This window comes from Lithobates pipiens, unplaced genomic scaffold (genome assembly GCF_037356315.1).
Source record: "Lithobates pipiens isolate NorthernLeopardFrog02 unplaced genomic scaffold, aLitPip1_a1.2 Scaffold_28, whole genome shotgun sequence".
NCBI classification, from domain to species: domain Eukaryota; kingdom Metazoa; phylum Chordata; class Amphibia; order Anura; family Ranidae; genus Lithobates; species Lithobates pipiens.
In genome coordinates, this window is record NW_027507789.1 from 59010232 (window position 1) to 59037469 (window position 27238).

At 40.7% G+C, this 27238-nt stretch overlaps 1 protein-coding gene across 4 annotated transcripts in view; it reads right to left on the bottom strand.

The window, feature by feature from the left end:
• Positions 1–27238, bottom strand: part of MGAT5B (alpha-1,6-mannosylglycoprotein 6-beta-N-acetylglucosaminyltransferase B) — a 301610-nt gene that overhangs the window by 113882 nt on the left and 160490 nt on the right. For all 4 annotated transcript variants that reach the window (XM_077459277.1, XM_077459275.1, XM_077459276.1 and 1 more), the window contains exons 4-6: positions 6435–6582; positions 3499–3608; positions 1546–1619 (exon numbers count right to left, since the gene is read on the bottom strand). In XM_077459277.1, coding sequence (XP_077315403.1) covers positions 1546–1619; positions 3499–3608; positions 6435–6582 — 332 coding nt within the window. The remainder of the gene's footprint in view (positions 1–1545; positions 1620–3498; positions 3609–6434; positions 6583–27238) is intronic.

The following is a 27238-nucleotide window of genomic DNA, read 5'->3' on the forward strand; positions in this document are numbered from 1 at the left end:
GAAAGTTCGGGCATGCAGGGCGCCTGGGCAACCTCCGGATCCTCCATGGCTGGCAGCAACAAATACAAGAACACATTTGCAATAAAATTACAGCTGTAAATAACATAATATAAAACACATAGAACCAGTAAAACATTCATAACAATGCCTACTCTGGACCAGCGGGGCAAAACAAAAAAACTGTCACTCGCCGCAGCCGCGGTAGTGACTGCTGGCCAGGGAAACAACACAAACATGGGCGCAATTATAACAAACTGCAGAGCAGACAGTGCAGCAGGTTGCAGTGGGTGTACGTTCCAGAGCAAGAGTCAGCAGGTCGTCTGAGAGACCAGGTAGAAGCATAACGCGTGGGGCTGACAGGGAAAAAAAAAAAAAAAAAAAAAAAAAGGGGGGGGGGAACCCAGGCATGTGGAAAAATGGGCCCAATAGGGGAGACAAGGAGTTCAAGCAGTACATGGTTACCTCCGTGTGCATCAGTAAAAATAGGGAGGGAAGGGAGAGAGGGGAGAGTGAGAAAATGGAGCGAGACAGGGGCAGGGGTGGCACGTCCCAGAACATGGCCTCTTTCAGCACCTTTGATGCACATACCATTGCCCAGCTGTCATGACAGCCAAACTCCAGGAAAAATGTCCCTTGTTCCCAGATACACCCCTACCACTGCCGTAGCTAAGGTGGAGGACATCTCTGCTGCTTTTATTTTGGCCCTGTCCTGAACTCAGTTATACAATAATGCATATATCATTAAAAGTATTTTAAAATACTGGTACATGTAATGAGACAGGAAGGTTGTATAATAAGGCCGATGTTATATAACTTGTGTGAATCACAAGAGTGGCTGAAGAAAAATCTAAATCTAAATCTTTGTGCTGTGAAACATGATATATAAATATATATATTTATATCTAGAACAAGGAATTTTTCCTTATGTCCTATGGCTCACTTTACACAAACACACTGAGTTGGTGTTATCTGAATCAATATAGGACATGTTGCATTTTATGCAGCATATAAGAATCACATACAAGTAAAAAAAAAAGCAAACACTGCAATGCATTTTAACAAAGCGGTGCAGCATACTTATTATAAGAATGCGGTCAAAATTGGGGCAGCACAATGGTGTAGTGGTTAGCACTTTCACCAAGCAGAAAGAAGGGTCCCTGGTTCAAATCCCAACCATGACACTATCTGCCTGGGGTTTTCCTGTTCTACCAGTGCCTGCGTGGGACTCCGCTGGGTACTCTGGTTTCCACACTCTAAAGAGATGCTAATAGGTTTATCAGTTCCTATCTAAATTGGCCCTAGTATATGTATGAATGTGAGTTAGGGACCTTAAGTTGTAAGCTCCTTGAGGGTAGGAACTGATGTGAATGTACAATGTATATGTAAAGCGCTGTGTAAATTGACTGCGCTATACAAGTACCTGAAAAAATGTAAAATAAAATAATGCACAAATGCTTTATATGCACAATGTGAATGGGGGCTCCTTAGTGATTTGATGGCATATTATTGAACCAGATATAGAACTAAAGAAAAAAACAAACATACCTCCACTTTTCCAGAGCAGTCTGGGTATCTAGGGTCTCTTGGGATGTCACAAAGATCCCTCTGACCTTCAAGCACTAAAAACAAATATTTACTAGCACAACACATGTTACAGCAATGTCATTACACTCCAAGACATACACTATATTCCCCCAACTGATTCTAAACATAAAACTAACAGATTAGTCATAAAACACATTTATTCAACGGAGATTGCCACTATAACGAGGCACTTAGCTGGGAGCAGCTGCTCGTAGCTTATGTTATCCTTGGCCACCAGAACTCTGATATGAGCTGAAGCTAAGTTCTAGAGGTCATAAAGTAAAATTCAGCCAGTGTGAGTCCTCAAATCAGAGCAATTCCCAACTGTCTACACTCAAAAGGATTGTAAGAATAAGAGGAGAACAGAGGTCTAGAACAATGAATGAAATATCATGAAGCCCCAGTGTGGCTTCACCTTTATCCCAGGCCTGGTCAACTATATAACTGTGAAATCTATTTGCTGGTCTTGGGACAAATGTGTATCTAAACCACCCATGTGATTAGTACTTCAGCTCTAAAAATAAATTAACTTACAAATAACAATGTTCACAAACCAGAAATGTGGTTTTATAGCGGTGTTGCTGTTATTTTATTAAAAGGGAAAATCATTTCCTTTTTGCAAAATGAATGTAATGTGTAAGTAATCTAAAAAAAATGTAATCAAAATACTGGTAGCCTACTCTTTGTTAATAATTTTAATGGAGTTGTTCTATCTCTGCAAGCATTTAGTTCTGCATTTTTGACCCATTGTTCCTGTCCTAGGTTGGCAACATTGACAAAGCCTGTGCCTCTGCAGTAGGAATGATCTTCAATTTGGTCCAAATCGGGTTCAGTGCGAAGCTGGAACTTAGCTGTCAAGCTGGAACATTGAGCTGCTGATGGAAGTTCTGGAGAATCCCTTTGTATATGTGCAGCTGCAGGGTGGGGATGCCCGTTAATAATCTAATAGGCCATGTGGCAATATTAAGTCAACAACATTGACCTAATATTGCCATGGGGCTATTTTAGGTCAATGACATTGACCTAATATGGCCATGTGCCCATATTTTGTCAATGACATTGATCTAATATTGCCATGGGGCCATTTTAGGTCAATGGCATTGACCTAATGTGGCCATGTGCCCATATTGGGTCAATTAAATTGACCTAATATTGTCATATGGCCATATTAGGGCAATGACATAATATGGCTTAATATGGCCATGTGCCCATACTAGGTCAAAGAAATTAATCTAATATGGCCATGTTGCCCATACTGGATCAATGATATTGACCTAATATGGTCATGTGCCCATACTGGGTCAATGACATAAACATAATTTTGCCATATACCCAAATTAGATCAATGACATCACAAGCATCCCTGTCCCTTTGTGCACATAAATCTCCCACCACAGCAATGATATCCAACTCCTGGGTTCTGAATAACATGGGTTTGGAAGCCCAAGGCTGAACCCAAGCTCATCACTTCTTTGCAAGAAAAGAACTGTCAGCCTAGAGCCTGTGGACTGCTGGTTGGCAGTGTGCTAACAGGTAGGTGTGATCAAACTATTGCACGGACCTCAGTTTCTGTATTGCACACTGCTTTGACGTAGAATAAAGAGCTGCAGAGCCATGCATGGCCCATGACTTTCATTAACAAATGAATTTAGTTGTTTGCATTGCTAATTAGGGTTTAGGTATAGTTTCATTTAGCGTTGTAAATAAAGTGATCCTCTTTTTTCCAATCTTGTGTACAGGAATTAAAAAAAACGCCAATCTATTATGTATATGACTGAAGTATTGAAATAAATACAGGTTTACTTTAAACAATAAGCCAAGCAAGAAGTAATTTTGCTAAGAGAAAATCCCTACTCCTTTAGAAAATGAACCACCGTGATCTCAATTAGGTTATCTAGTAGTACTCAGTCTCACCTTTTCCTCTTAGGAGGCTGTTCCGCAGGATCTGATCCACTTTGACTGCAATGTCAGAAACATTCTGAGCAATTGCTTGAATCTTCTCCATTAGACTGCCTGGCTGCAAACTGCAAGACACACACTTCCAGTGACACACAAGATAGGCAGTAATGCACGTTAGCTTTCCTGAACATACAGACATAAAGGATATTTTTTTCATAACAAAAAGCAACGATCATGGAGAATGAAAACAAAGACTACGGTAATTGCGTAAAGAAAAGTAACCAACAGCAATCAGATTTCAGTTTACTGCAGTCAGATTCATTTTGATTGGTTGGAATAGGCTACTACACATACTACACCAAAGTTGACCTATGTTGTGGACCAACTATGGAACTGTACAATATGACTTTTCGACTTAAAGTGTTACTAAAATCACAATAGTAAAATCAGCATGTATACGCAGTAAAGCATGCTTTGTATACTCATTGTGGAACCTAAGGGTTTAATCCTCCGCATTGTGTAAAAAGATGGATTTTGTCTTCTCTGATCCTCTCTTTTTTTACTGTCCCCATTCCATCTTTGGATAGTACAGAACCTTTGAGGCACTCTGCACATGCTCAGTTTGATGTGTATTGCTAGAGAGTTTGTTTTTGTTTTTGGGAGGATGCATGTGATCTGCAAAGAGCCAATCGGCACTGTCCAGACAGAAGGTCAGGGATCATGCAGCCTCATAGGACAGCCAGAGGAGAATCAAAACTTCTCGTACAAGCTTTAACCAGCCACTGATAGAAGACATAAGACTGCTATATACTGCTGATGAGAAAAGGTATTTAGCCGTTTATATTTACTAAACTAATTGCATTCCCATGTTCCATATACTGTGGGAGACCAGATATAGTGAATGCAGGGTCCTGGGTTTAGTAACACTTTAACTCTACTTGCTCCCAGCCCCTTGAATGCTACTCTACCTGTTCCTATATTCATCTCCAATTCAACAATCTCCACTATGCAGTCCTGTTCTAAGTTGGACAGACTTTCTTCTGAAAATAGCTGATTTGTACGGCGTATGTATACCACAGCTACCTTAATTCTTATGGAGAAACCATACTCTGAGTGGCCACTAGAGGACACCACCAATGAATGGGGCAACAGAGTGCATGTGCAGTATGAAACAGACATTTTTAGATAAAGCTCAAAGCTGGGCCACACAGTGAAAACAAGCATAACGTGAGGTAGGCAGCAGTCAGGGACTTGGGGGCAACAAAGTAAAAATAAAAATAAAAAATGTCATTATAACACTGAGGAAGGGTGGGGGTGGTGGATGAACCAGGGAAGGCACAATATTAGACATCAACCCCATTAATATACCTGACTGATATAGTTTTACATTGAATATTGACAAATTCTAATATGCCATTATGTACAATTGTATTTTTTATTCAGGAGAAAATCTGCAAGCTATTTTGCAGAAATTTCAATAAAAGTCCAGAGATTTTATCAAAATTTCACGACTTAATGCTTTAAAGCTGATGAAGAAGGCAACATAATGGTGTTTTTTACATTTGCCTTCTAAAAATGTATTTAATGTGGACATGTTTTTTATTTCTACATATATATACATATATTTTTTTATATATTTTTTTTCTGTTAAAGTGGTTGTAAAGGCCCCCTGAGCCCGTTCTAGATCCAGCAATTTGCCCAGGAGCAGCAGTGCTGCTCTCTCTTAATCCTCACTGGACATGAAGGCAGTAGTGGGAGCCATTGGCTCCTGATGCTGTCAACCAAATCCTGTGCGCAGGGTATCTATAGACACACACAGCCTGCCTTGGAAACGAGCCCACACAAGTGCCCCCATAGCAAGCAATTTGCTATGGGGGCACTCAAAAATGGAGGAGGGGCCAGGATGGCAGGGGAGACCCCAGAAGTTGAAGTTTGGGGCTGCTCAGTGCAAAATCATTGCACACAGCGGGTAAGTATGACATGTTTATTATTTAAGAAAAAAATTGGAGCTTTGGAATCACTTTAAGTTACAGCTACAAAATGAAAATGAGACTATCACAGTTTCAGCTCTTAAAGGAGCCACTGGCTCAACCATCTGTTTTTACCACCCCTTGGCTGCCCACGTAAACAAGGCCTTACTAAATTTTTAAATTTCTATTTCTCCAGTTTTGCTCCCACAATCAGTTTGGATCTTCCATTTGCAGTCTCTAGGATTACCTAAACCTTCCTTCAATATAAACATTTTTCTTTTCAGAGTCAGATTAGGGCAGTTGCATGGAGTTTGTACCATATTCTTCTGATTGCTCTAAGAATCTGGAAACACTGTATCTGCTTTCATTAGCTGAACATATACATCCAACACAAAATATGCTGATTGCACAACAGTTCCATTCTGCTTTTACAGATGAGAAGCACTTGTTTTAATGAGTTTACTTGTCTATGATTTATGGTAAACCACATTTTTGTACCACATTCGCTCTTTATCAGACGAGATGAAGTTGGTATAAATGATGTAATAGGGCATGCATTTTTTTTTTTGCTGTCGATATAGAACATCAAGCATATGATGGTAGACAGCTTACTTCAAAATCTTGTGTTTAAATATCTTATTTTTAGAACTGTCTGCCTTTAGAGTGCAAAAGTTACAATCATTTTTTGTCTATAAAGTAAATGAGTCTAGACAAGCCCCAACATGCTTTGCTGCTATGCCATAAAATTCTGCATTCCATAGTATGGCACAAAACTGTCAGGACTAGGACACAATCACTGCACATTGTCACTGACGTGATGTCAGATTCTGTGTATATCTTCTAGTTGTTCTCTCGAAAATTTCAGATTTTTCACCTTTTCTATTTCCATTATAGCATGAGTAACTAAATAAAAACTAGAAATATGATGAACTGATGTTTGTAAGAATTTAATACATGATGAACAGTGATGGGATTACAGACCTGTCCAAAGTGAAGTGCCCGCTGTCTTCTGCCCTTCGAGACTCACTAGCATTTTCTAGTCGTGCTAAGATGTCCATCCTCCTCACCAGGGTCTCCAAGATGTCATTCATCCTCCTCAGAACTCCTCTTGACTCTCCCAAGCCTAGAACTGTAAAAAAAGAGCACCAACATTTTTTTAAATATAAATGGGGCAAGTGCAATGATAAAAATAAATATTTCACTAAATGTATGCTTTAAATTCAAAGATTAAATGTGGTGCTCACTCAGGTGGATCACTTTGTAACTGAAAGATACAATGCTAAAACCAAGAGTGTGGTATCTACCTTCCAGTCTCACATCTATTGTTATGTGAATATGTTCAATAATTGCTTTAATGGAGATTATAATGGGTATTGTGAATCTTAATCACTTCTTGCTTCCATAATGCAATGGCAGGGTGGGTGGACCGTAATGCCCAGTCATCACACATATGAGTCAATAGGGGTCCAAGGTTCTGGGCCAAGAGTGTGCTCACTGTGTGCTCCCGGCACGCTAATAGCTCTTGGTCCCCTGTGATCTTGAGACTGTGGACGGCTCCCAACTATTTGACCACTATGAGAGCCAATCGTAGCAATCACATGATTGGGACACCATCTCCGCCTCCTGTTAAGACTCATTTAAAGGGTGGGGAAGGGGTTAAAAAGAACCTTCTTTTTAAGAGTACAGAATTACCATTCCTAGATGTACCCTGTAATGTAGCGTTCAATAAGTCCTCATTTGAGGTCTTTTTTATAAGTTGGATTAAGAAAGATAAAGTGATCTGTGAGAAGAACTGTTTTCAGCTGAGATGTATGCCAAATTATTGCAATTGTTTAAAGGTGTGCCCAGAGTGAACTCATATGCCGCGTACACACGAGCAGACTTTCCGGCAGATTAGGTCCGATGGTCTTCCCGACTGACTTTTGGCGGAGTTCCGATGGACTTTACAAATGAACGGACTTGGCCACACATGAACGGACTAAGTCCGTTCGAAAGTCCATTCATTTTGAACGTGATGACGCAAGATGGGACTAAATAAGGAAATTCAATAGCCAGTAGCCAATAGCTTCCCTTGCGTTGTATTTGGTCCGTCAGACCAGCACACAGATGAACGGTTTCCCTGATTTTAGTCCATCGGCATTGAGTCCATTGGATAGATTTGAAACATGTTCTATTTCTAGGTCTGTCTGATTTTTTTCCGAAAAACGGTCGGACTAGCCCACACACGATTGGATAATCCCTTCGGACCTAGTCTGCCAGAAAGTCTGGTCGTGTGTACCCCACAATTAGAATGACATTGGAAATCCATTTGGATGCATAGATAAGAAGATAACATAAAACATCTGTGAGAATCACATGGTGGATAGGTCAACATAAAACAATTGTGTCTCTTTAGAAGACCTCTATGAAAAAGAAAGAATGTTAACATTGAAACATTGTTAGTTATGGTCAGCCGACACACGGTACTCTTGCCTCGCATTTAAAGTGGAGCTCCACCCTAAATGGGAGGTTCCGCTTGTCTGCCCCCCCTCCGCTGCCACATTAGGGGAAGGGGGGAGAGGGTACCCGGTTTTGATAGGCCCCCCCTCCTTCCCCTTCTGGGAACTGTGATGTGTGACTGCAACCTATTCACAAAGCACATTGCACATACGCAATAGTTAGCCGCAAGGCTTCACTGCCAGTTTCCCTTATTCAGGATAGCTGTTTGATCGATCGGCATGGATGAGGACGCTGCTGGATGCCTAGACAGGTAAGTGCCCTAATATTACAGTATTTGCAGCTTCTGAACATTCATTTTTTGAAACTGCAGTAGAGAAAGATCTGGTAAACACTCTTGCCTTGTGTTCTGTGGCATATTTCTCCCCTATGCTTCAATGGTACCATGTCTTTTGATGTCATAAAGTACAATGCAGCCCTTCAAGGGATGTGGGGATGCTAAGGCACAGTCCACAAGCCGGAATGTAGGGCAGAAGGGAAGAGCGCCGGCTTCTGGGGGAGAAGTGTATCAGGCAAGTAAAACTGCTTAAAATTTGCATTTAACCCTTGCAGTTTGGGGTCATACCCACCTGCAAGGAAGGCTTGTTGTTTTTCCCCGGAAATAGGCTTTAAGGTGGAATAGATGCTGAAAGGGTGTAGGAGTGCTGACAGAGGAAGTGAATGGGGAGAGGTAAGGAAAGATGGGGGTGTTCATATAATCATTTCTGACCTGGAAGACCAGGAAATTATATGCTTAGGGTAGAGAAGTGTCTTCATATTCCTACCATATAAATATGATCATTTGCAATGACAGCAACTCAATATTAGCTAGCAGCAATGTTTGCCTGAAAGAAAATGATGACAGTACCTATTTCAAATTCTAAAGCCTTAAGGGAACATCTGCTGTGTGAGTGCTTGTTTGGACCAGAGAGATTTATTAACCAGCTGCACAGCTACATCCTCTACACACAGAGTGACAATATTCTGCTCAGTGAGCTAACTAAAGCACCACAAAAAGTCTCCTTTTCAGTGTCAATCCTGCCTCAATAAAATCTCTGGAGCAATTGTGTACAGTGCCGTGCTAAAGTATTCACCCTCCTTGGCTTTTTACCTATTTTGTTACATTACAGCCTTTATTAGTTCAATGTTTTTTAATCTGAATTATATGTGATGGATCCAAACACAATAGTCTAAGTTGATAAAGTAAAATTAGAAAAATATATACATAAAACTATTTTTCAGAAATAAAAAACTGATAATTGGCATGTGCATATGTCTTCACCCCTTCGTTATGAAGCCTATAAAAAGCTCTGGTGCAACCAATTACCTTCAGAAGTCACATAATTAGTGAAATGATGTCCACCTGTGTGCAATCTAAGTGTCACATGATCTGTCATTACATATACACACCTTTTTGAAAGGGCCCAGATGCTGCAACACCTAGGCAAGAGGCACCACTAACCAAACACTGCCATGAAGAGCAAGGAACTCTCCAAACAAGGGACAATGTTGTTGAGAAGTACAAGTTAGGGTTAGGTTATAAAAACATATCCAAATCTTTGATGATCCATAGGAGCACCATCAAATCTATCATAATCAAATGGAAAGAACATGGCACAACAGTAAACCTGCCAAGAGATGGCTGCACACCAAAACTCAAGGACTGGGCAAGGAGGGCTTTAATTAGTGAGGCAGCACAGAGACCTAAAGTAACCCCAGAGGAGCTGCAGAGTTCCACAGCAGAGACTGGAGTACATAGGACGACAATAAGCCATACGCTTCATAGATTTGGGCTTTATGGCAAAGTGGCCAGAAGAAAGCCATTGCTTTCAGCAAAAAACAAAATGTCATGTTTTGAGTTTGCGAAAAGGCATGTGGGAGACTCCCAAAATGTATGGAGGAAGGTGCTGTAGTCTGATGAGACTAAAATTTTACTTTAGCCATCAAAGAAAACGCTATGTCTGGTGCAAACCCAACACATCATATCACCCAAAGAACACCATCCCCACAGTGAAACATGGTGGTGGCAGCATCATGTTGTGGGGTTGTTTTTTAGCAGTGGTCAGAAAACTGACCAGAGTTGAGGGAAAGATTGATGGGGCTGAATACAGGGATATTCCTGAGCAAAACCTGTACCACTCTGTGTGTGATTTGAGGCTAGGACAGATGTTCACCTTCCAGCACCGCAAACACATTGCTAAGGAAACACTTGAGTGGTTTAAGGGGAAGCATGTAAATGTGTTGGAATAGTCAAAGCCCAGACCTCAATTTAATAGAAAATCTGTGGTCAGGCTTAAAGATTGCTGTTCACAAGAGCAAACCATCCAACTTGAAGGAGCTGGAGCAGTTTTGCAAGGAAGAATGGGCAAAAATCCTAGTGGTATGATGTGGCAAGCTCATAGAGACTTATCCAAAGCAACTTGGAGCTGTGATAGCTGCAAAAGGTGGCTCTACAAAGTATTACATTTAGGGGGGTGAATAGTTATGCACATTTTTCTGTTATTTTGTCCTATTTGTTGTTTGCTTCACAATAAAAAAAAATCTTCAAAATCGTGGGCATGTTCTGTAAATTAAATGATGCAAATCCTCAAACAATCCATGTTAATTCTAGGTTGTGAGGCAACAAAACACGAAAAAATACCAAGGGGGTAAATACTTTTGCAAGGCACTGTATGTGCCCTTATCTTGGTGGACGCATGCCAAAGGCAATGAAAGTCTAGCTTGGAGATTTTGGATCAGCTGTGGTCAGCATAGATATTTCCAAGAAGGTATTTCAGTACCAGTTCTTGGTAATATGGCAACAGCAAAATGTCCCCTAAAATTGTACCATACTGTATGTGTATGGATAGCACTGTTCATAGATTTCCACAGGGATTGGGGTAAGGCACTAGGTTAAAGTTAACTTCAAGCCAATAATTTTTTTCCTAGCTTTGGAGGTTCCAGGTAGAGCAAGGAGTGTCACGTTTTTACTGCGTTTTACTTTCATTTCCTTTATCTGGAGTGCGTAGCTAGTGGTGACTGTCAACAACAACCCTCTTTGGATGAAATGCATATGGGTTATCATGTTCAGATAGCCAGAACCTATGGCTGAAAAGCTGAACAGTGACTGCATCTAATTGCCTAAATCAGAAAAAACGTGAGCCACGTATGGCAGATTTAAATCTCTTTTGCTGAGCCCCAGATAGTAGTAAAAACCTAATAAGAAGAGAGCCAGCATTCAACCAATCAACCTCAAGATTTTAATGAGGTCATTTTGGAAGAGCAATGTACAAATATGCAGAGTAAACCACAACATACCAACACTTCAGAACCATGTAGGGCCACTTTGTCATGACAGACAGCTGTCTGTCACTCTGCGAAAGGGTTCTGCCATGGCCCCAAAACATTGGTGTGTTATGGTTTACTCTGCATATTTATACATTGCTCTTCCAAAATGGCCCCATTAAAATTAGGTTGATTGGTTAAGTGCTGGCTCTCTTCCATTTAGGTTTTTACTACTATCTAAGGGCTTCTCTCATTATATGAGAGAGATAGTGATTCATCTAATCAGAGATAAAGACGAGGCACTGAATACAGATCCCCAGTATATAATAATGATGATCATTCTAGTGCTTGTGGCATCCTTCAACAAAGTGAAAATGTTGATTCCTTTAGTGAAATCACTGCAGCATTGTCCACCTGTTAAGTAATGTGTGCCATGCAGGTAGAAAAGGAAGCTCTGACGAAGTTCCGACACTCAAGGAATGAAACATGTAAGCTTTTAGGTTGGACTGACACCCCGGTGAGCTTCAATTCACCTCCCCCTTATCAAGATCAACTATTAGGACTTTGGGAGAGAACAATGTACAATATATGAGCTTTTTGGAATGAACATCACCAGATGACTCTGGAGAGACATTAATTTAATATCTAATACAGGCACTTAAGTTGGTGGTGGACCTGTGGAAAGTATCTACATAATTTATGTGGACTGGCAATCTGTCGATCAGAGAGCTAATGCCACTTGATACAGACGGCAATTTAAATCCACTTGGGATTGGGAAAATCTGCGAGATCAATATCCAGTAAGTAACCAAGAAAAATTTGTCTTTTTGAATATTGCTTAGAGGATATACCTACAAGTTGTGGGAACCTTGGCACATGGTTATCAGGATGATAGCAGTATTTATTGTCTTTATTATGGCAGAGATCGTGATTAGTTAGTGCAACCACCCAGTGCCTGTTTTTCAACTTCACTCAGTCTGATTGATTTAAAAGAATCCAACTCTGAACGATTTTTTGGTTATATATACAAGAAACGTTTTTCTATCTTGGAACAACAGAGGATTATAAAGAGAGAAAGAACATCACATATAGTATGATATGACTATGTTTGTTTTTTTGTAGAAGGAATCTTCTCTTTAATTTCCAGCTGGAGATATTTTTTGACGGATGACCGACAGTTAGACTGACTGTGCAGTTATGACTGGTTTCCCTGGGCCATCTTGGAAGGCAATAGCTTAGATTGATTTCCATGGTTTGGAATTACGCTGCTGCCTTCGGAAATTGTACAGGTTCTACTTTCATTATAGGTAGATTGTGGGGTCTATATAGGTGTTAGACTAGGGGTGTTATTTATCAGGGGAGGGTGGTAATTATCCACTGTATCATGTATCCCTCTTCTTTTTAGAGGGGGGCTCATTTCTAATATTCTGTATAGATATGGTTTATTGGGGAATGGGTACCATCTTAAGCCCCGTACACACTATCAGATTGTCTGCTGAGTTTTTCCTTCAGATTTACCAAAACCATATAATATGAGGTCAAACCTTAGGAGTTTCAATGTGTATGCAATCAGGCAGGCCCTTCTACTACATGGTTTTGGTAAATCTGAAGGAAAAACTCAGCAGACAATCTGATAGTGTGTACGGGGCTTAAGTATAGGGATGGTTGTATAGGGATTTTATATATGGAGCCAGTATTGGGGATTAAGGGATTTTATATGCTTGTCATTTTTTTCTGCTATTGATAGCTAATAAATGTTGATAATTTAACTCTTTAGGGTGTATTAGTGTCATATTTCTTTTTTTGTTTTTTTCCTTTGGATTAAATATGGTTTTGGTTATACCCCCGCTATTTAGTTAGTGAGTATTACTACATTGATTGGAGACAAGACTCCCTAGGTATTTTCGTTTGGTAGGTAGAAAAGGACCCTTGGCATTGTCACTGTTGAAACCCCTCCTCCTAGATGCTGGTAAACACTGTCCATCTACTCTCCCTGCTGTTATGACTGCCAGCATGGAGCTATCCACATCCATAAGGGAGAATATTGAGGAAGATAAATATAAGGCACCCACTTTCACCCCCTTCCCTTGGATTTGCTGACCAAAAGAGCATGGTAGCCCCTGCGATGATGTCATGGGGACTAGTAAAAGGATTTTCTGGGATTTGCATTGAAGGTATTTAACATACAGCAGTGGTACCTAAAACTCTCATCATCTCAATACCCAGATTTGGATACGAAGTATCAGAACTCTGAGCAAATTAGGGCTCTATATGCACTGAAAAGTGCTTGTCAATGCTGAACATGCTTACAGGATGGAAAGCAAGGGGATGACCTCATCAAAAAGCTGCTGATCTTTCACTATCAAACTTCATTTTTTATTATGATCAGATGTGGGAGCACTTATACAATGATTCTGGGGGAAGAGGTTTGATAAACTAAGCAGGTGCAGGATGACTACAACTAGTATAGGGTAGGGTCTATACTGTATAACTAGCATAAATGGAGATTCTGACTTTTACTAGCCCACTAGGGACATCCCTTAAAGTCTAACTCAACCTTCTATGTAGGCCGAGGTTCCCCTCTGCCATTTTATTAACTCCCATTACGCATACCTTTTTTTTCTTTAGTCTTTTCTCTAATACATTGACCTCACAGTTCCTTCTTCTTCTTCCTCAAACTTTTTATTCCTGGGCAGCACATGATGATGTGTGAATGCCAAACTGTAGTAGTGTGAGCCCACACATTATGATGTGCCCCCAGGGGTCATCTCCATAATGACTTGAGCTCAAAGGAACCTGGTTTGACTTATATTAAATGTTATTCAACCTGGACGACTGGTGGTATTTTGTGTTGAAGAAAGGTACTGCAGGGACAGACAGGTCTTTTTATCTTGGGTCTCATTAAAATAAAGAAAAAAAAGGAGTTGGTCTTTATTGAATCAGGGTGTGACGGAACCATTTTGGCACCCTGCGTATATGCTACCTTTCGCCAAACAGCGCCTTCTTCCCTTCAAACCGTTCCAAGCAGACTGAGAGCAGACCAAGAGCTAATACCATGTTGTGAAGAACCAAAGGAATGATATAGGTTTTTATATACTTCAAAAGTAGGTCAGTCACCACATGAACAATAAAGCCAAATATGTATCCAAAACATCACACAGTGGTTTAGATAAAGAGGCAGAGCTGACATAAGGCTAATCCCATCATAGATACCTAAAGAGTAAGCCAAGTTAGCCAACAGACAGAAACAATAGGTGACTCAATTAACAATGGGGATGCACACATTGGGAGAGACCTACTTAACGATAAACACATAACAAATCCCAGAACCACCTCAGACTATCCAGCGACAAAGTCCGACAATATTCCAGCAGTCTAAAAAGGTGGAATTTATTTATCTTCAAAGATTTCTTAGGGGATATTGCTGATAAATATTTCTGTCCCAAACGAAGGAGCCTCTCCATCCCAGTCTGTAGGAGGGCCACCATATTTCCTTTGATCATTAACCTGTACAGGAATAATATTACACCTTTCCATCCACTCCAGAAGGGAAGCTTTATTGTCCTTATTCAGAGAAGTAATGCAAGCCTCACTCTCAGCATCCATTAGGTTGTTGTCAAACATTACATAATGGTCTTCTCTCTCCAAGAGCCATAATCAGTTGGTAGGAGCTTGCCTCTAGTCCTCTCCAAAAGCCCCTGTCCTGGTTGGATCTGTCACACAGGGGTAAGAACAGGTTGATCCCTATGACTAAGCTCTGTGGGCGAAGTAAAATGCATTGGGGGGGGGGCATGGCCTGGTTGGAGCCCGAGCTGAGGCTGTCATACATCTTCTTATGGGACTTTGCAGAGATATGCTACTTCCAGGACTTTTCCCTTTTCCATTAGGGACAGGTTGAGGTTATGTTCAGTGTTAAAGGCTAAGCTAATTTTTTTTTTTTTATTAGGTTTTCAAATATGACTATGGTTAAATGTTAGAACAGGAAGTGATGAGAAACGTCTCCAACAGAGACACAGACAAGAAACAAAAACACATTTTTAGGGTTAGAACTTCTGACAATATATTTTATTGGAGTTGGTGACAAATGCATCCCCTACTGCTTGTTCAGGTATCACAGGGACAGGGATAAAACCAGAATGCTTAACTATCATTGCATATTTTCTCATAACAGTGTGTTTGAGTAAACATGTAGCTGGTGCTGACTTACTATGGATCAATGAACTCTAGTCGCATGTGGGGGCCAAATTTGTCAAGCTCTAGTGAATGTTACACTTGTGTCTCTGGCTATTGCATGTGTGCAGTCAATGGGAACAGAAGTGGAATAAAAATGTCACTGGAGGATAACACATTGCAGGTATTAAAAAAAGGTGGATTTATCCATGCTACATGGCTAACACTTTTCATTCCCACCCGGGTACGGCGTGCGGAAAAGACCTAAGACACGTAGGGGAGCACATTAAAAAGACACAGTGCTTTACAATGCACTTTCTCTGTCTAAAGACCCATTAATCTGAATAATCCATAAGTGCTCGCTATGGCCAGTAAACTCTGTTACTAGTATGCAAAATGACACAGTGACAAAGGACAGCAGAGCTGTTTGGGACACAGAACCCTTTTGCTGTCTGCGGGGTGACATAATGACACAGCCAGCACTCATACATTAAACATGTAGCTGTGTGTATAATTATTACTCTCGGCTTGGATTGTGCTGCAGGATTTGTTGCAGTCTCCTCATCGCTCCCAGTCCCCAGGGGCCCTGTCGTTCCTCATGAGTTGGGGAGGGAGAGATTGCTGGAGGGGTTTATAAAGTTGTCTTTGATTCCAATTCTCAACAGCTCCCAGAACAGTTTAAGCTTCTGTGGCAATATCCCCCCCTCCTTCCCAGCCTGAAGATTTCATTATGTGAGCAGCCGAGTATGCCAATGAAAAAAAATCTGAGCACAGCAAAACTGGTAGTGTTCACGTGTATATAGGTCCATTCAAAACAGCCTGTGTGCACGCTGACGGTATATGCTCAGCTGGGTATATGTCTTATGAAATATTTGTGTTTCTTTTTGAGCATAGACATCCTGATTCTTTCACACAGTAAATGCTTATCAATAACAAAAGAGAAAATGTTTTGTGCTTACTGCAACAATATGTGTACAGAGCTGCACCTATAAAACATCATAATACTGGATGTTAGATCTAAATACATACACATATAATAGGTGCACATTAACCCAACAATGGCCTCTTACCAAATGAACTGGATCCCCATATCAGAGATCAAATATGCATTTTCATCAATGACCATCCACACATCCATTCATGGTGAAAGGAATCCACCAGCCTCAGGCTCCAAGATTGGACCAGACAACATCCATACTAATAGAGGAAAACAAAGGCCGCACATTGTGTAAAACTGGCAAATAATTTTTATATATTTTAAGTGAGTATGGATGCTGTCTTGTCCAATCTTGGAGCCTGAGGCTGGCGGAGTCATTTCTACATGGATGGACGCCTAGATGGTCATTGATGATAATGTGTGTTTGATCTCTGTTATGGGTTTCCAGTTCATTTGGTAAGAGGCCATTGTTGTCTGTTGTGGAGGGCACAAAGTACTTGTTTGGCTTTTCAAAATACCAACACTGGATCGTTGGATGGCTGATTGTTTCACTGACTGTTTGAATTTTATTTTTTGAACTCTTTCTTGTTTCATGAATTGTGCTGAAGTGTATCACATCACAGAAATTTGAATGTCTTTTCACATAATCTGTTTCTTTGGACTTTATTTGGATTGATGCACACCTATTATAATTATATCCAATAGGAGCCTAAAGGGACAATAAACAATGGGCTCTATTCAAGATACCACAGAGCAGTTTTCAAAAAATGTTTGTCATTTACTAAAAAACACTACTAAAACACTGCATGCGCTATTTTATGAAGTGGTATTTTAGTAGTGAAAGCCTGCAATAATTTACCATCGGCAGTAGCGGGCATCTTTAACAAATGGTGTTTGTTAAGGAGCAGTGTCTTTAACAACCAGTAAACATGGTTTTTAAGGAGCAGGTGGCTGCCGCATCCTTAACAACCGATGAGTCATCAGCTGTCAGTGGGGTTCCCCTCTGACAGCTGAATGTAAAGGAAAAAATAGCTGGCATTGAAAAAAATAAGGAAAAAAGGCATTGTGGGTTCCCTCCCCAGTCCATACCATACTATAAAGTTTGAAGTCAGTACATTACTTTTAATAAAGCAGCACAGTATGTCCCGGTAATGCACTATTGTGTGCTTTATTCTTTGCATACATTGGGTTGTCTGTGGTTGGTACCGGCGGAGTGGTGAAAGGCTGTTCTTGGGAGAAAGCTACTATAGCTTCAGTGTTGCTCTTTGAGAGAAGTGGCTGCAAATATCCAGCAGATGACAATCGCATGTCACCTCATAAGTTTAAGAGGTCAGATTTTTTGGTAAGCAGATGGTGTGTGCTCCGTCTTGGTAATGGTACACTGAAGTCAGTGCAAACAGCTTGCAGTGGATCTGTACACGTTTATCATGGCACCACTTTTTTTAACTTTTTCTATGGAATGTATGTTTTATGCATAATATATATTGTACTAGCACTTTGGAATGTACATGTATTAATTATTCTTGATATCTATCACATTGCACTTTAGGCCCTTTTCAACCAGTCTGATCGTTTTTTCAGTCAGACTCGATCAGACCCTCCATTCTCCTCTATGGAGCGGGAGGTATATATGAACATGTGTCAGTTTACACCGCCTAAATCCGATCCAATCCACCAAAAACAAGCAGAAGGGGATCCGCTTCCCCTCCATCTGGACAGATGGGATCAGAGGGCAGTTGGATATAAACAAACACAAGTCTGTTTACACCTGACCACCCATAGAGAAAAGTGGGCTTTGTCGGTGTCTGCTCTGCATAAGAACCAAAACCTAAACATAAAAATTCCACAACATATTCTGGTTTTAACAGCACCTTATATAGACCAACTTAACTTTTAAAATTATATATTTTTTGTATAAATGATAAAAAAAATTATTTTTTAAAAACAAGAACAATATTTCCTATAATGTGATTCTAAAAGCTAAGGATGTATAGTCAGGGCCGGTGCTACCACTAGGAAAACTAGGCAGCTGCCTAGGGTGCACTGCTGCCTAGGGCGCCCAGCGGCTGGTTTCTATCTGCATCTGCATGCTCTGCAGGCTGCAGTATGTAACTAACTCCGACCGGTAGTGTAATTAGAGGTGCAGTGCAGCACTGGAGCCAACATTAGAGGAAGCCGATGCTTCTTGTATAGCAGTGCCTCCTGTCACATGGGCAGGGCAAAGAGGGTGGGGTCATGGGTGGAGCCAACGAGGAGCAAAATTAGGTTTCGCCTAGGGTGTCAAAAATCCTTGCACCAGCCCTGTGTATAGTTGCCCCTATACCACAATCTATCCCTAATCCCAAACTCTATAATACATATAGCATAACCAGCTTTTAAAGCCTATGATCAGGCTATAGCATCCACTATTATAGATGGGGTCCTTGGTAATCGGGTGGAGGGAGGGAGAGAAGTAATCAAATGGCTCTACACATTTTTCAACCCAACTGTTTTTTCAGGAGTTTCAAACTTCAGAATGTTTAATTCAGTACATAAAGAAAATACATTCCACATAATAGTAAAAAAAAAGTGTATATCATAGTTTTAAATATGCATATATAATATTGAATATGTATGTTTATACCATGATATATACTTTTTTGTTATTATGTTCATGAAAATGATTTGCTTGCTTATCTCCTCAAATACAATATGGTATAATATAATATCCCTAAATTGTATGTAATCACCCTTTGTGATAGCAATAAAGTTACATGAAACAAAAAATTTGAAAACTGTAAAAAAATGGCTTTTGAAGCATCACCTATGGACAATTTTAGGTACCGTAGTTTGTCGCAAAATCACATTATTATTTTGAATTTTGACATGTTTGGTATCTATTTATTCAATTCATTGTGCTTGTGTGCACTAAAATGAATCTAATAAAAAAACGAATCTGTATTTTTTTCATAAAAATTTGCGCTGATAAAGGCCTGCGCAAATATCGTGCAACATAAAAATTAGCAACAGCCATCATTTTATTCTCTGAGGCCGCAGCTTTTAGAAAATGTATAATGTTTGGAGGTTCTAAGTACTGTAAGTTTCTAGCAAAAAAAATGCTTTTAACATGTATATAAAAAAAGTCAAGATTGTCCCAAACAGCAAGCAATTAAAGTGAATCTGTGGCCAAACTACTGATATTTAAGTATTTACATACTTATCATACAAAGATACATCCATCACAAAACTTTCCTAAAAAGTTCAGTTCATTTCAAAAGTGATTTTAATTTATCTATATTGTCTTCTATCCCTCAATGTCCTCAGCAGGTGTTTTAAAACAGGCAGAGAGGAAGGTCCGTAAAACATGTGAAAAAGACCCTAAAGCTCCACCTGCTGGCTGCATATAACAATACATAAAATTCACATGCAATATTTTAACTGCCTAAAAAAATCGTATATATTTATTTATTTTTACATTTAAGTTCTGACCATAACAAAAAAGAAAGGAATGATATATGTTGTTTTTACACACTTGTAAAATGGCTGCACTAACAAATGATCCAGGGAAATAAAACACTATTGCCTATTAGTAAGCAGGCTTCTTGTTAAGAAGCATGGGAGTGAAGAGATTTCCCCGTTGCATTCCCTTTGGTATTTTAACCGTACTAGCGTGATACTAAGCTCTAGTGCACATCCTTTAAAAGGATTTTTTTCTTTTTTGTGAGGTGAAAAAGGAATTACCATGGATCAATCACATGGATTTTCCAAGATGTTGGATAGTCTCTGGGAGCTATAACAAACACTTCTGATGCTTTCTGCTCTTTATCGCAGTTGAGGGCACCAATGCACTGCCAAATTACTGACAGCAATGCTTGAGTAGGGTGCATCTCTTGTAAAAATTGTTGCATGCATTGCTTAGCTTAGTGTACATGATTGTTTTCCATGTTCTCTAGGAATTCTGCTCCATTTTTTTGCAGGATGAATGGAGATTAACGCCTGCAACCAGGTTTTACTGAACTTTATGGGCTTTTGCATCAGATCAGAGTTCAGCTTAAAAAGCGTCCAATTAACCTGCAATGAAAATAAGAAAGTACCAACATAAATGCTGTAAGAACAACTGAACCACATCTGAAGCTAGAGGTCAATTTCATTTACCACTCAATTAAATGAGAAGTGGTGTGAGAACAATGAAAATGGCCTCTGTACCAGTGGCGGCTCGTCCATAGGGGGCGCACGGGCTATAAAAAAAAGTGCCTTTAAGAGTGTCCAGGTGAAGGAAAATACGGCGGTCTATGGGAAGCTTTCCCAGCTTGCAATCAGCTGATTTTGCAACAAGCAATGCGCCCACAAACACTCCCACCTCTTCAAGTGGTTTTAAACCCTTACAACACACTTTGACCTACAGGTAAGCCTAGATTAAGGCTTACCTGTAGGTCCAAGAAATATCTCCTAAACCTACACGGTTTAGGAGATATTTGCTGAAAGACAGACACTGCTGTCTACGGCACGCAGGCGCACTGAGCGCAGCATCATCAACGACGAAGATGCCGCGTGTGTCGGCTCCCGTGCGCATGCACGGTTGTGACGTCATCGCGGCTTCGCCGAATGACAGCGGCGGTGCAGCGAGACCCCACCGAGAAGATGGATGCGCCGGACTACAGGGGACAGCGGTGACATCGCTGGCTCCTGTGTCAGGTAAGTGACACATAATGGACTACTATGCGATGCATAGTAGTCCATTATGCTTTGCCTTTACAGGGAATGAAAGAGGAAGTAAACTCATCAGGGTTTACTTCCTCTTTCACTGATTTGTCTCTAGCTTCCTTTCCTTTATTTTAATTGGTGGGGATCGGAGGACGGTGGGCAGTGATTTTTTCAAGCACCCCCACATCACTTCTGGTTTCCCGGCTCACTGCTGTGTGGAGTGGACCCGGATCTACTGATTGAGACTATCAGCGGGACCGTGTGGAAGGCCTGAGCGGCGCGGCACCTTAACGGTAAGTAAGCTCCTATGCAGGGCTGGTACAAGGCATGGGACACATGCCCTGGGTGAAGCGGGTCTGTATAGATGCAGGAAAGCACTTGGAGTTAGAGCAGCTCATCCTCTCTTCTTCAACAGTAGCAACAAGCAAATGCAGGGAAATAAATCTTTCACTCACATGATAACAGAGCTCACTGCACACTAGGCTCAGCTTTATTGCTGGACAGACACCGATCTTCCCCGGTGACAGGTTGCCCGAGCTCTGCTATCTTCAGCTATCACTGCACTGTTTGTTGAACTTGTCTCCAAGCCCGATGATTTTCACACTGGAGAGCTGCGTTGGCAGGGTGTCAGAAAAAGTCCTGCCAGCAGCTTCTTTGGAGCCGTGAAGGAGCAGTGAACTCACCCCTCCTCCACTGCTGCTCCCCATTGAAATCAATGGAGCAGCGCCGCGATACCGCCAGCAAAACTCCGCTCCAGCGGCATTTTGTGGGCGAATTTAACCTCTTTTCGGCCGCTAAAACACTTTACCGTTGACGCCCGGGGTGGCTCGGTGTGAAAGGGGTCTTCCAGTTATACTGTCCCAGCAGTAAATAAGGCTGAGCCTGAGTGTGCAGTGAATGTTCTGTTATCAGGTGAAGAGGTTAACCCTTTATTTCCCTGTCCGCTGCCCAGACACTTGACAGCGACACATAAACAGAGGCTTTTAGTCACACAGACTTAATCTTCCCATTAAGAGGTATTGCTGCTCCTCAGTCTGCCATGCACAGAGATCTGGTTCCAGGGTGGAGCCCCTTGTTGAAGCAACCTGGGAGTTTTATAGAGCCCTGAGCGCTTTATCTGTTACACTTGAGCTCATTAACCCTCATTGAGCCTGAACAGGCTCACTACACACAGCACAAACACAATCGTAATCAGTGAACCTCGGAAATATATATCTCCCATCATGAACACAACCCATAGATTTTCCTGGCTTCCTGTCAGAGTAAACTTTATGTTTAATTTATTCTTTATTAAAGTATAATTAAAAGCAAAACTTTTTTTTTTTAGTTTTGGATAGAGTGGAGGGGGATTAGAACACCTGTCAGGTTTTATTTCTATCTGTGCCCCCCATTAGAGAGAGTCACCCTCTCTATTTGTCTTGTTTACCATTATCATTAAAAGCGAAATTAAGAGAAAATCCAAAATTTTGCGTTGTCCCCAGAAAAGTAATAGAGGGGAAATCTTCCCATGGGGACACTAGTTCTGGTGACCTGGGGGTCCTCATGGGATTCCCTTAATTTGCAGGGATTTCCTCTCACTTCCTGTTTGACTATGGGACAGGAAGTGAAAAGAAAAATCTCCCCAATGGGACACAAATTCTCACACGAAGAGAAAAAATAGAGGAACAGTAAATCGCAAATATACACATCCTACTAACATTGTAGCAAAAGAGATACAGGCATACCCCACTTTTAAGTACACAATTGGGTTTATTTACTAAAGATGAAAAGTGCAAAATCAGATGCACTTCTGCATAGAAACCAATGATCTTCCAGGTTTTATTACCAAAGCTTAATTGAACAATCTGGGGTTAGAAGCTCATTGGTTTCTATGCAGAAGGTAAATAAACCCCATTGTGTACTTAAAAGTGGGGTTTGCCTGTACAGAGATAATAATGAACATAAAGCTAAATAAAAAAACAGAAAAGTACTCCAGAAGGAATAGCGAGAATACACAGATCTATCTCCACCACCCACATGGGTGGGTAATAAGGCAATATTGGTATACATGAATATCCAGAAAAATGTAACATAAAAACAACACTAACTCGAGTGTATAAAGAACACCCAACAGCATCATGAGTGGCAGAAGTAACATCTTCAGCATCTATACAGCTACTACTATTCAGTAAACATTTGACCGTCACATGGTAGCAACGAAGCTAGTACATAACAATCTGGATGTTAACCATTGACAAACTAGTATATATAGAAAACAGAAGAAATGTTATACTTTAGAGCAAAGTGGGGAGGAGGGGGAAGTAATGCAAAAGGTACATTAAGGAGAAAATAAAATAAAATGAAGGGCCTAAACACTATGACATAACGAAACCAGGGCATCGGGTAGAGACAGACAGGCAGTAGAGCAGGGGTCTCAAACTGGCGGCCCTCTAGCTGTTGCAGAACTACAAGTCCCATCATGCCTCTGCCTATGGGACTCATGCTTGTAACTGTCAGTCTTGCAATGCATCATGGGAATTGTAGTTCTGCAACAGCTGGAGGGCCACCAGTTTGGGACCCCTGCAGTAGAACATCAAAATCAGGGATAAGAGGTAAACCTTTGGGAGTGTTGAAAGTGATTCCAACTCAACCACATATAAATGTTAATTTCATCTGGATACTCTTTAAATGATAATTACCAGGAAAAAAATCCCTTAGTGTTTGATCATCTTTTGTCTATGCCACCTACTATGGCCATCAAAATGTATTCTGAGATATTGGGTGGAAAGGTTGTGTTGTAGGGAGGTGAGGGCAAGGGTTAATAAATGCTAAGAATCACATCAGACAAGGCCTTGTGCATGCTGTGATTTTGTTAATTGAAAAATGTGGTGTGATTACCTCATGCTGAGCAGGAAATGCTATATCGGCTTGATGTAGAGGTCTGTAAATAAGTGCATATGTGCCATAATAAACAATATCTACATGGAAACTAACCTAAAATGATGTAAAGTTTAACAGCTCTGTATGGTGTACATATGTCAACCAATGCACACATTATACAGTCACCCCAACAATAACCCCTCATGCAGAGTATAGAATTAATTCTGAAGGTACAAACGGAGCATATCATGAAGACTTGGACCATGAAGAAGATATTATTTCTCCAAAAATAAATTTATTGCAAAAATTGCATCTATCTATAATAAAATTACAGCACCGTGGGAACAAAATAATTATATTATGAGGCCAAAGGATGTTGATAAACCGATAATTCCCAACACTGTTTTTTGGTAGATGTTGGAGCGTTACACCTACTGAAAATATATTGGTAGGATATCTACACTTTTGGGTCGGCACACCTATGGCCCTTATAAGATGCGTACACTCTTCCTCTTTATTTATTAATAAATAAATATATATATATATATATATATATATATATATATATATATATATATATATATAGGGATTAAAACAGAACAGCTTGGAGCATCCAAAGGTGAATAGGAACAGTAAAAAGACCCAGATGGACAGGAACAGGTAATGTTAAAAATGATGGCAGAAAGATCTCACTGTTGATTTATTTAAAACATACAAGAAGCCAGGGGCAGGCTCAGTCTACCAGGCAATAGTGGGATCAGGGCAGTCTTTAAGGCAGGGCAAAAGGGGCAGCTGCCTTGGGCCCTGTCATTGTTGTGGGGCCCAAAGCAGTTGCCTCATACTTGCCAACTATCCCAATGTAAATTCCCTTGTCCCTTGAAGTTTTAGTCCTATACTGTGTCCTGATATCTCAGTGTGAAGTGATGGTACTAATGCTGCCCAGCTCTGCCTTATTGTTGTGTACAGATGACTCACCCACAGACCCTGTGTTTACATGTAAATAACCGGCATTCATATGTAAAAAGTGGCAACATTACTAAGTAAATAGATGCGGCTGGCAGCATTGATATGTAAATAAAGGTAGCATTCATATGTGTATCATGCTCCCCTGCAGTGAGGAGATGATGTGCTGTAATCTCTAGAAACCAATGTGAGCAGTATTACTTAACAGTAATCTCTAGCAATCAATTAACAAGCAGAAATCATTTGCTGTAACCTCTAGCAACTAATCAGTGAGCCGTAATGTGTGCTGTAACCTCTAGCAACCAGCCATGAAGCAGTAATGATATGCTGTAACCAATCACAATTGCTGCCTGATCTGATACAGTAAACTGATTTTAAGTCTAGCTGCTATTTATTGTATGTTTCAGAGCAGGTGGAGAGCAAAATTGCATGGGGGGGCCAAGAAAATTTTTGCCCAGGGTCCCATCAATATTAAAGACGGCCCTGAGTGGGATACAGGGTGCTCTAGGTAAAGATCATCCAGGAAACTAGGAATTCAAAGTCATTGACTTAATAAAGACAAGTAGGGCTAGGGCAGTGTACAGGTGTCTTATGGTACATGTCAGCAGCACTTCATGAGAGAACCAAACTCTAGGAAAAGAATAAGCAGAAAGAAGGCGCTTCTAAGTGCAATAAAAAACAAGAATTTAATGGCCCAAGATGGTTAAAAACACTTACAAGGGGGAAGCCTACTCAGACTGGAATGTGACAGCTTTTAATGATGTCGATTCCAGGCCAATTTACCTAAAAATTATATTTGCGTTATAGATGGCGCCTGGTAGACTGATTAAGCAGAAAGAAGGTGCTTCTAAGTGCAATAATAATAAACAAGACTTTAATGGCCCTAATGGTTAAAAACACTTACACAAGGGAATAGGTGTACAGGCTCATCATATGTTGTGAAGCGTCCAGCAGGAGGTGCTCCCTGGATTGTCCTATCGATGTGTCTCCTGGCCGGCCAGCAGTGTGGAATGCAGCAATCGTATGTGACGTCAGAAGGGGGCAGTGATGCGTTTTGGAGCAGGTGCTCTTCATGTCTGGTCATTGCGCATGCTCCGAAAAGTGTCACCTCCCCCTCCGGACATCACATCCAGTAACTGAGTAACTGTGTTGCATACAGTGCAGTGGATCCTTTAGGGTGCCTGACACACAACACCACACCGCTGTCCGGACAGGAGACACATCGATAGGACAATCCAGGGAGCACCTCCTGCTGGACACTTCACATTATATGATAACTCTGCACACCTATTCCCTTGTGTAAGTGTTTTTAACCATATAGGGCCATTAAAGTTTTGTTTTTTAATTGCACTTAAAATAACCTTCTTTCTGCTTAATCAGTCTACCAGGCACCATCTATAACTCAAATATAATTTTTAGGTAAATTGGCCTTTTAAACTTCAATTAGCAATCCACAGGGACATGTGAATCAACATCATTAAAAGCTGTCGCATTCCAGTTTCAGAAGGCTCTAAGAAATTCTACTGAATGATCTTTAATCATAAAGTGGTTGTAAACCCTTACAATCTACTTTTTTCTACAGGAAAGCATATAATAAGGCTTACCTGTAGCTACCCTGGATATCTCCTAAACCTGCACGGTTTAAGAGATATCCCCTGTATCTGCATTTGCCGACATCATCGGCACATGCACACTGAAGCAATGGCACGCACGTGCAATTTTCTCCAGTGAGTCTGCCATTACCGGCTGCTCCCGCGCGCTTGTACGGGAGTGACGTCATCACGGCTCTGGCCAATCACAGCGATGGAGCCGCAATACCCGGAAGTAACTCCTGGGGAGAAATGTCACGGGTCAGTGCTGTGTATGGGCACTGTGGGGGCTTCGATCTTAGGTGAGTTTTACATAATGAGTTCATTATGCCTTTGTCTTGCAGGTCTTTTTTATTTTATTTATTTTTTCATGTAGGTTTACAACCACTTTTAAGCCCCACTTCAGATAGCATAAAAAAATCCCAATTGCAGTGGGGCCTGTCCTCATTACAAGGGTTTAATGCTCATTAAGTCTAGGAGTAGAAGCTGTAATACTCACCTTATTCCTCACTTCGGTAGACTTCTACCAGGCTGCGTGGCCAGTTATCAGAAACCACTTCTTTTCAGTGATTTGCCTGGTAGTTCAATTCCTCCATTGTACATGAGGAGGGCAAGGGCCTATCCACAACCCCGGGCATCCAAGAGGACCTCCCCCCCGGGACACTGCAAGAGTATAGTATATATATTTTTTTAAATCCTGGACTGCAGGATTACCCACAGTGGATCCCCAGAGGAAGGCAAAAAAAAATTATATATATATATATATATATATATATATATATATATATATATATATATATATATATATATATATATATATATATATATGTGCATGATGCAATTTG